We start from the raw sequence: 10,085 nt of genomic DNA, 5'->3' as shown, positions 1-10,085 counted from the left end.
TAAAACTTCTACAACAACAACAACAAAACATGAAAGAAGTTCCTTGACACTCGTTTGAACAATGACTTTTTGGGATATGACATCAAAGCAAAAGTAGCAAAAGTAAAAATTAACAAGTGGGACTGCATCCAATTCAAAAGCATTTGCACAGCAAAAGAAGCAATCAGCAAAAATAAAAACACAGCCTATGAAATGGAATATAAAACTCAGTAACAACAACAATCTGATAAAAAAAAATGGTACAGGAACTCAACAGAATTTTTCCCAAAGAAGGTATCCAAATAGTCAACAGGTAAGTGAAAAGATGGTGACCATTACCAAGCATCAGGGAAATGCAAATCAAAACCATAATGACATGTTGCCTCACACGACCGGAATGTTGGACTAGATATCATGAAGAAGACAAGAGACAATCAGTGTTGGAGAGAATGTGGAGAAAATGTAACCTTTGTGCACTGTTGGTAAAAGGTAAGTTGGTTCATTTAATATGGAAAATAGTGTGGAAGTTCCTAAAACAATAAAAAAAAAGAAAGATAAAAGAACTACCTTGTGATCCAGTAATCCTACTTTGAGAAATACAGTGAAAGGAGATGGTATCAGTATCTCAAAGAAAGTCTTCACTCCTATATTCACTGAAGCATTATTCACAATAGTTAGGATATGGACACAACCTAAGTGCTTGTCAATGAATAGATGAATGGATGGATGGATAAAGGATATGTGGTGTTTACATGGGATGGAATATATCTGGACATGGGAAAGAAGACATTTGGAGCATCACTGGTGTATCTTGAGGGCATTATGCTAAATGAAATAACTGAGACAGAAAGATAAACCCTGCATGACATCATTTATATGTGGAAGTCTAAAAAAGCTGAATTTATAAAACAGAGAGTAGATTGGTGATGAACATGGGTGGGATGTGGGGTTAGGGAGATGTTAAAGGATATAAACATGTAACAGGTAGTAAATAGGAAAAACTAATGCACTAGCATAAAGAAGGGAATCATAAAATATTAGAACCAAGACAAATAAAATAGAGAATGAAGAATAGAGAACATCAGGGAAGAACCAGCTCCTAAGATATCATCCTGTCCACCCCTGCTTGGTGTGCCTGGGAGCACGATCCAGAGAGGGTAGGGGACTGCAGTGAGGACAACTTCAGTCCTCACCAATAGCCAGCCCCAGCCCCACAGAGTCTGAAGAGCCCTCTCTGACAGAAGTAGCCTGAGCCTGGGCTAGTCCTAGCTTTGTACTTGGCATTCCTTGGGGAGAGGAGAAGCCATGCTCCTTGGACTTACTGTGCATGGTCCCCTAGGAGTCCCTGTTTGTTCTGCAGGGAGGATTGGCGCGGGGACTCCCCCACGGGTTGGCCGTACTCTAGAGCAGGCTGTGTGTGGGTAGATGCGACTCTGCTGTTCCCTGAAATAAAGTCACCTCAAAGTAGGTCAGTGCATGTTCTATTCCTGGTTCTCCTGAGGGCTGCGGCCACAGAGACTCACTTGAAGAATGCATGGAACTGGTCAGCTGTTGGGGCTTGTGGATTCAGATGAACCAGGGCTATGAGCTCCTCCAGCAGTTCTTCAAATGCCTGCTTTCCACGCGGTCCATCTGCTCAGTTTGTACAAGACAAGGGGTTTTGATCTCCAGAGACACAAGAAAGACCCCGAAGTCATCCCAACACAGAACGTTTCTACCCTGTCTGGTTGTTCAAAAACACTGCTTAGATGCTGTGCCTTAGCTAGTTTTCTGGTTCTATTCCTGAGACGACCTTGACCCTACTTGACCCAGTCCTGGAGGGATAACATCAGGGACCTGCTTCAGCTTTAACGCACAATGCCAGGAGATGCAAAGGAGCAGGGCACCCGGACAAGCGGGGACACCCTTGTGCCGCCTTTTCTGTAAACCCAGGAAGGCTCAGTTCCCGGTTCCTGCTCCCTCCAGCACCAAACCCTAAAAACATTTATTGTGCCTTCTACTTCTGCGCATGCGCTCTGACCTACCACACTTGCAAGGCGGTGACTGCGCTTGCGCAGCTGCTGGCCCGCTCTTAAAGGGGCAGACGCACAGTTGGCGGCCCTGGCTCTGGTGCTCCAGCCCTCGGGTCCCACCCTGAACCGGGCGGAGTTTGAGGCCTTCCCGCAGGCATCCGCTCCTGCGCACTCCTCACCGGCCCGCAGCGGGCTGCCCTTCCCTGCGCAGGCAGCGACTGCATCTGCGCGCCCTGCGCTGGGTGCGTCCCTGGTGGGTGGCAGGTGTTTGTGCGGAGGGGCGGCTGCGGGGATGAGGGCACAGTGCTGTGTGACGGCTCCAGCTCACAATGACAGAGCTGAAGGGCGGCCTGTGTGGGGCGGAGACAGGGCTTCCAGGGCACCGCGGGCCGAGAGCGTGTTCGGGGCAGGGCGGGGGCGCCCTGGCCGCTGGAGCGGCCGGTGCACTTGGGATTCCAGAGGTCGGGTCTGCTGCGGCCCGCCCGTGCCCACTCGGAGGCCAGGGGTCAGTCCTCGTTGGCCCCACGGGACTGCGGGGCGCAGGGAGGGGTGCCTGGGCGGGGGACTGATAGTGCGGTGGCCATGCCAAGACCATGATCTGGACGAGGTGGGGTGGGACAGTCGGGTGGCCGCTCCAGGACCGTGACCTAGACCAGGTCGGGATGTGACGGTGGGGTGGACGCGCCAAGACCATGACCTAGACCAGGGTTAGGTGAGCCCGACCCGTGCTTCGTGGGAGAGCCTCAGGGGGAGACCCCTGGGGTGGGCTGGGGCAGAACCTCATCAGGACCCAGGTTCAGAGTGCAGATCCCCTAAGGAGGCGAGGGCAGGAAGGCTGTAGGAGAGAGCCTTACCAGAATAGGAACTCAGCTGGGGTCGAGGTGGGCTTGATCCTGACCCTGACCCAGGAGGGAAGGGACAGTGGTCTAAGTGGACCTCAGCTGAGTTCAGGGTCAGGGTGGGGTTGGTCCTAATCCTGACCCAGAATGGGGGGAACAGTTGTCTAAATGGAAAGCCTTCCTGAGGGGGAGAAGTAATGAAAAGCTCAGATCAGGTGACTGTCTTTGTTTAGATAGAAGTGATGGCCACTTTTCTTGGATGCAGTGAATCCGCAGTGAAGGTCAGAGGCCTGGGCCAGGGAGAGTGGGAAAATGAAAGTTTGGGGTCTCTGAGGCCAGGCCTGTCCACAAGGTTGTAGAGGTTGTTCACTGCACAAGGCAGTGGCTGAGGAGTGAGGGTAAGGGTCTGCACGCCGGCCTATGCTGTGGTTCCTGAGCTGTGCAAGTGTCCTGGTGCTGGCCTCCCTCAGCCAAGGACAGGAGGCCTTCCTCCAGGTCCCAGATGGGCACCCATCCAGCTGGTGTGGGGGACATATATGAGCTCAGAGGATCCTGTGTCAAAGTCACACCATGGCAGGATATGGGTGTTAACTCTGTGCCAGCACATGTGTGCCAATGCTGGGGAAACAGCCCAAGTCACAGGGGCAAGAAAACCTCTGATCTCTCTGCAGGTCTCTTAGTGCAAGGGAACCATGGACAGCGACAGGGAGTCAGCAGACCCCAGCACCCAGAGCTGTCCTGTGCTGCCCATGTTCCACAGCTCTGTAGGGAAGCTGCACCAGCTGCTGGGCAAGGGAGAGTATACGCTCCTGAAAGACGTCCCCACATTTGAGAGTGACTTCATACAGGTGAAGGGCCATCCCCCTCCTCCCCAATTCACAGTCCGGTCCCCCACTCCTCCCTGATTCACGGTCTGGTCCCACTTCTCCCTGATTCATGGTTCCCCCTTCCTGTTCTCCCCGATGCATGTATGTGCCCCCTTCTCCCTGTTCTCTGATTCATGGATGCTCCCCCTCTTCCTCCCTTTCCTTCTTTTCTTCCCATGACAATACTGTAGACCTATTATGTTCTGAGTGTGTAATGATATCTTGAGTGACTTTGCAGGTGGGTAGAGGAAAGTAACTGTTTTTGTTTGTTTGTTTTTTTCACTACATGATTTTTCCAGCTTGTTTTATCCAGTGTCACCCTTTGCCATACGTGATGCCCTTATTGTCAGGCAGGTGTTGTCCTGTGTGTGTCCTTACTAAACACTTAATAACTCTTGGAGATCAGTCCAGCCATGGGTTTGACAGGTGAACTTGTGCCATGAGGTCCTGCTGGTTGGGCTGTTTGCCATTGCTTTCCCTCCCTCAGGATGTTCTGTAGGAACTCAAGGATCCAGGTCCTGCAATCATGTGTATGTGGTTCTCTAAAGGGTCCAGCTCAGTCTGGTGTCCATCCCCTGTGAGCCTCACAACAATCTACTTATGTTGGCAGCACGAAGAACCCCTTGTCCTGAGAGGCAGACTGAGCCCTAGGGAGTGATGTGACTTTCCAGGTCATCAGGCTTTCAGCTCAGGGAGTTTCTGGTCTACATAGCTTTCAGGATGGTGGTGTTGGCTGCGGCATCCGGTATGTCCCGGCCATGCAGCATGAGCAACTACACCTGTAGGGGTGAGGAGGGAAGAGGGTGTAAGGATATAGGTGCCACCTGACCCAGAGCTCCGTGACCGCTCAGCTATCACTCTTGCTCAGCCTTGGCTCTTCCTTGGAGTCCCCTGAAAACCCTCGAGGACCCCGATGCCGGGTCCCTTCCCCAGGATTTGGGTGCCGTGACTGGGCGGTCTGGGCCATGGAGCCCCTGGCTACCCAAAATATGAGGGCGGGATTCCAGCCAGTGAATGCACCCAGACTCAAGACATGGACTGTCCTGCTCGCTCAACCCTCATTGAGTAAGTGATGACATTTGTTCTCCTTAGCTCTAAATTCTTCCTGAGTTTCCTAAGAGCTTGGATGTTTACTTAGGCAACCACGGCCTGATGTCCTGCCCTTTGACTGGTAGTGTGTGTGTGCGTGTGTTTTCTCAGTCATCCCCATGGCGCTCTCAGTAGCAGGGTTTCCCGGCCCGGGTCACGCGTTGCACTTGACTGTCCCACCTTTAATCCCTTTATGCTGTAGGCTTCTTGCCTTGGTATTTTTGAGTTGGAAAGCTGTTCTTGGTCTTAATACAACGTCTGTTTGGCATGAGCCCGGTTGTCCGCATGGTGCACGGCTGGAGCCCGGTCTGCTGAGTTTCGGCCACACACCGAGAACTGAGGTAGCCTCTTCTCTGAGGAATGGGGCGGAGGAAGACAGGAGAGAATGCACGGCCAAGCCATGTTCTTCCAACACCGCTAGGTCAACAGACGGGGAGAGGTGATCGACGTGCACAACACTGTGAACATGGTGACAATGGGCGTGGCCTACACTGGCCAGCACCTGCCAGGGCCCGATGTCATGCTGCTGGCTCAGCCGGCCACACATTGTGTGGCCAGTGCCAGTGATGACTCCGATACCCAGAGAATGGACTTCAAGGCATCAGAGAGCTTGGAACTGACCAGGCAAGTACAGGAGTTTGAGTCCCTCTGTGTGGGATGTGTGCAGAGTGGGTACGCCCACCACTGCTTGACCTGCAGCCACATCAGAATCAGAGGAGGCAATATTTGGCTCAAGGCCAGGAGGACAGTTGGGGGTACATGGCAGCATCCCTTGCATGGCAGAGTGGGGAGTAGGGGGGTCCTAGTAGGTGGTCAGGAGCTGGCCTGGTGTCCTATGAGGCCTGGCAGGCGAAGGGCTAGCTACAAATTACAGCGGCATGTCTCAGGAATGTGGCTCTGGCAGGAGGGCTGAGCTGGGTGAGCAGAATTTGGCAGATCCTTTAGGAAATAATAGATTCTGACAGGACCGGAAGACTGCCTCCCTGTTCCTTCCCCTTTGTCTCAGCCTAATCCCCCACCTCTTTGCTGCCCAACAGGCTGCTTCCTTTGAAGTTTGTGAAGTTATCCATCTATAATCACGACAAAAAGCAATTCCAGCTGAAGCTTGCCACAGGCCGCTCTTTCTACCTGCAGCTGTGTCCTCCTTCCAATTCGAAGGAAGATGTGTTTGCCTGCTGGGAGGACCTGGTGGGCCTACTGAGGCCCCCCATGGAGGCGTACAGCGGGACCCAGGCCCAGCCTGCGGGTGACATGGTCTCCATACCCGGGCTGGAGGCGGAGGACAGGAGGAGCCCATCTGTAAGCCTTTGTGTGGACTCTGGGTGGTGGGGCCAGGATGACTTAGAAGAGCAGTGAGGGCCCTTCCAGGCAGCTCTCTGAGACTCCCCGTGAGAAAGCACTGCCTTCAGAAGAGCTCAGGCCCCATTAGGCACCATGCGTAGACCTTGCCTCACTGGAAAGGTCCCAGTACTTGTGAACACCTGTGGCCCCTCACATGCCGGCTCCTCTGATGTCATGGCTGATGCTGCAGTGCCCCCAACAGCACCTTCTCTGTCCAGTCCACCCTGGACGAGTTGCTACCACAATCCAGGCCGGCGCATGTGTCACGGGACACTGGCAAGCATGTGGCAGTCCTTCCTTAGCTGGAGCCGCATACGGAGCTCTGTTCGTGAGCAGCATAGCAGGTGTGCACAGCTTGTGCTCTGAGAGTGTACACTGAGTACAGCTTGGCCAGCAGTCTCCCCTCCACCCACCCCAGAATCTGTTGTGCAGAAATTCTAAGACCAGTGTGTCAAACGGCCCTCTGAGGGTGCCCTCTGAATGCGGGAGTACCCTCCCGGCAGCACAACTGTGTCTGCACAGAACTCGAGTGACCATCATGGAGGTGCTAGGAGGCCTCCCCATGGCAGGGCCTCCTTGCTTGAATGGCCTTCCTACATGGCCTTCCTGTACCGCCTTCCTGTGCCACAGCCTCCCTGTGGGCACAGCCCCCCTGCCCTCATGGCCTCCCAGTGCTCCTGCCTCCTGCGTGCACCGGACTTGAGGACCTCACAGGTTCTCCCAGTTACAGCCCTGCAGTAGCTTAGCTTAGGTGACCATCCCTCCTCCCCTAACTGTCTTCTCCACTTTCCTGTTTCTTCTCTCAACACAGGCCATGGAGCTCCACGGACAAGGGGATCAAGATCAGGTCAACGGCAGCAGCCTTTCTGTGCTCAGCGATGTGTCCCTGGCTGCCTCCCTGGCCTACACGGGTGGGGAAGGAAACCGAGCACAGGCCTCGTACTGTCTGCGCAGGAACACGCCGTCTGTCCTTAGCCCAGCCCCTCCAAGGATGGATCACAGGGTGGCCCCAGGGGCAGCAGGAACTCTGCAGGCTAGCATGAAGGGGGCCACAGTTGGCGGCACAGACAGCAGGCCTGTTGGCAACACTGTGGACGGTTCGGACGCAGGACCCTCCATCTGGGCCAATCCCGATAAAGGCAGCACAAGCAAACCAGATGGACATCAGAGACTCTCGCCGGTTCAGGCCAAAGCCCCGAGGACGAGTAAGGACAAGGAGAGAATGCCCACCGAAAGGCTTTACCTTCTTAGCAGAATATGGGAAAACACATCATTCCCGAAGTCACAGGGAACCCCATGGGGAGACAAAAGGGATAATCAGGGCAGCCTCAAGGAACGAGGGTGTGGTTCCCTGCTGCAGGAGTACATAAGCCTCAGCCTCACCCAGAAAGGGTCCAGGTGGGTGGACTGACTTCCCTTACCTCCTGCTTAGAGTGTTTCCGTTTTCAGAGGAGGGGAGCACTATCTTCACCCCCCACCCTGAGGACCGTGCCCTCCAGTAGAAGGGGTTGCACACTGTTTCACTCACCCTTTTCACTTACTGCAGACCGTTGCACCTGCTGAACCCTGGGTGACACAGGCAATGAGCAGGGCAGACAGAAAGGGGTGGTATGAACATGATAGGGTTGGGCTCTGAGGACAGGGACATGCTTGGCCCCTCAGGAAAGAAGCTGAAAGACATGCTTCTTACCTGGTCGAGGCCATCCTGTGTGCATACACCTGATCCTCACAACCAGAAGCAGTACTGCTATTGAGCTTGGTGCAGAGGAAGGAGCTGGGGGCTCTGAGGCCAGGAGTGATTTGGACAAAGATACACTCAGAGGTTACTGTACAGTGTCTTGCAGCTGACCTGTGTTTTTCCTCAGCACTTGGGGGTGATTCTGATCACTCATTTCAAAGACAGAAAGGCGTACTCTTAAAAAAAAAAAAAAAATTGAGACTTGTCGAAAAATTGGCAAACAATTGTACAGTTTCCATAGATTTCGTCTCCAGCCCCCTCTCATAGTAAATTGTCAGATACATAATAGTGACTCAGATAAACACTTGGATTGCAGTGGCATTTTGTTTCCAGGATCCCACACTGCATTTACTGGTTATTTCTTTGCAAAAACCTAGTTTCCCCTAGTTGTTTGCCCCCCCACCCATTTTTAACGTTCATAAGTAGATTTTGTCTGTACCCATTATGCTTGTGGTATTTCCCTAATGAATTTGTTTCCCTGATTCACTCTGTCTGTATTAATTAGAATCCACTGTTAGGAAGCGGTATGCTTTCTCCCTCATTTATGTGTTTATTCCATTATTTATTTATGACATGGATATTTATTCTCTGGGTTATAATCAACTTTTCTTTTTGTGCTGTGGTTATTCTAAGATCAGTGCAGACTCCTTTATGTTGTTTCCCGAGTTCCTTCAACAAGCCCCATCTTTTCTTGTAGCATTTCTGGAATATCCAGATGTTCAAAAGTCATATTTTCCCCATCCCAGCTCTGTAATCAACTGCTTCCCCAGGAAGTCCCAGCTCTTTTTATTGGAAAATGTCACTTATGTAACTAAATGTTGTCACTACATGGTACTTGTTATGACTAGTTTGTTCTGTCTTGTTTTGCAGGTTATCTCAAACACTGAGGAGGAGCTTGTCTAGGACAAGATCAGGTAGGGTGCCATAATCCAGGGTTGGTTTCCTTGTCCCAGCCCATCTTGTGCAGCTTCGTCTGGTCTCCGAGGCAACACACGTGAGCCATTCATGGAACTCAAGGATATCAACTAGTATGGATTTCAGATGTCAACACCGTTCACCCACCCACTTCAAAATAGGGAAACATAATTCTCTCAAAGTGGGTCAATTTATTCCTTTCTTGAAACAATTAAATGCCTAGTACATGCCCTGTGATAATACCTGGTATATATAAACAGTGGGGCAGAGTGGGGGTACATGCCCAGATGCAGTCTCACAGTGTGGAGACTGCTGGGGGAGTTCAGGATGCTCACAGCTAAGGGTCATTGGACAGGAGATGAAGGGGGCAGGATCTGCTCAGGTAGTCATGGGACACGACCTACAGAGACGTAGGGCATGAAGGAGGGACTTGTCCACACCTGTGCTTAGAATGGCCACTGCCTGAGTATGTATGGGAAAGCTGGAATCAGAGAAACCCATTGGGACTCTGGCCACATAGGGGAGAGACAGATGATAAAAGCCCTGAACAATAGGCACATAGAGGGGACATGAGCATAGACCCCAGAGAACATGGGAAGGATTAGATGAGTGAGGGATAATCAAGAATATGAAATGACACATTTTCTCCTGGGCACGGAGATGGTAGTGCTGTTCATACACGTGGGGGGCATAAAGAAGGATGAGAAAATACATAATTAAGTGACTTAGCCTTTGTATTTCAAGGTGTTCTAGTTTGATAGGACAGTATCTGATCATTCATCATTTTCTTTTAAGATTTATGTATTTGTTTTAGAGAGAGCAATCAGGGAAGGGCAGAGAGACAGGGAGAGAGAGAACCCTAAGCAGATTCCCCACTGAGCATGGAGCCTGACGGTTCTCTGATCTCATGACCCTGAGAGTAGGACCTGAGCTAAAACTAAGAGTTGGATTCTCAACCAACAGAACCATCCAGATACCAGATGAACCCCTGATTCATTATTTTTTAAGTAAACATTGACTTTGTGCCTACTATGTGTCCGTTTCTTTGCTCTGGACAGGGTAGGGTGAGTGGGGTGTGCAGCCTGGTGAATCAAAGCCATAGGGAGTGTGCAGTCTTTACAGGGAGATGAGCTGTGTTAAAGGTAGAAAGACTGCAGCTTGGGGCAGAATATGAGCGATACTTTTCCAGTACCACAGCTTACAGGAAAAGAGGGAACATCCCAGAGACAGTCTCTAGTCGAGTTTGGCTGCAATGCAGCATGGCCGGGAAGGAGATGGTAAGATTGTGAAATGGGTGGGTCCATAT

The 10,085-nt window shown here is 51.7% G+C and overlaps 1 protein-coding gene across 7 annotated transcripts; it reads left to right on the top strand.

Moving 5' to 3' along the window:
- Positions 1-2,056: 2,056 nt before the first annotated feature.
- On the top strand, positions 2,057-9,808 carry LOC309861238 (Golgi-associated RAB2 interactor protein 4-like). Of its 7 annotated transcripts, none has more exons than XM_082724018.1 (6): positions 2,057-2,244; positions 3,502-3,678; positions 5,207-5,409; positions 5,823-6,084; positions 6,938-7,524; positions 8,735-9,808. In XM_082724018.1, exons 2-6 carry the CDS (start codon positions 3,523-3,525, stop codon positions 8,790-8,792), a joined length of 1,266 nt encoding a protein of 421 aa, XP_082580144.1. In that variant the 5' UTR covers positions 2,057-2,244; positions 3,502-3,522; the 3' UTR covers positions 8,793-9,808. The 7 variants fall into 7 exon arrangements, with proteins under 7 accessions (XP_082580144.1, XP_082580150.1, XP_082580146.1 ...); XM_082724024.1 differs by having other exon boundaries at positions 2,105-2,233; positions 6,938-7,037; XM_082724020.1 differs by having other exon boundaries at positions 2,105-2,233.
- Positions 9,809-10,085: the final 277 nt, after the last annotated feature.

Source organism: Mustela nivalis (assembly GCF_964662115.1).
Source record: "Mustela nivalis genome assembly, chromosome: 3".
NCBI lineage: Eukaryota > Metazoa > Chordata > Mammalia > Carnivora > Mustelidae > Mustela > Mustela nivalis.
Note: the sequence above shows the minus strand (reverse complement) of the source record. Positions and strands in the feature narration are given on the sequence as shown.

Coding starts and splice junctions, on each gene's coding strand:
- LOC309861238 (XM_082724018.1), top strand. CDS start 3,523: ATGGACAGCGACAGGGAGTCAGCAGACCCCAGCACCCAGAGCTGTCCT. Junction 3,679..5,206: donor TTGAGAGTGACTTCATACAG/GTGAAGGGCCAT, acceptor CAACACCGCTAG/GTCAACAGACGGGGAGAGGT. Junction 6,085..6,937: donor AGGACAGGAGGAGCCCATCT/GTAAGCCTTTGT, acceptor CTCTCAACACAG/GCCATGGAGCTCCACGGACA.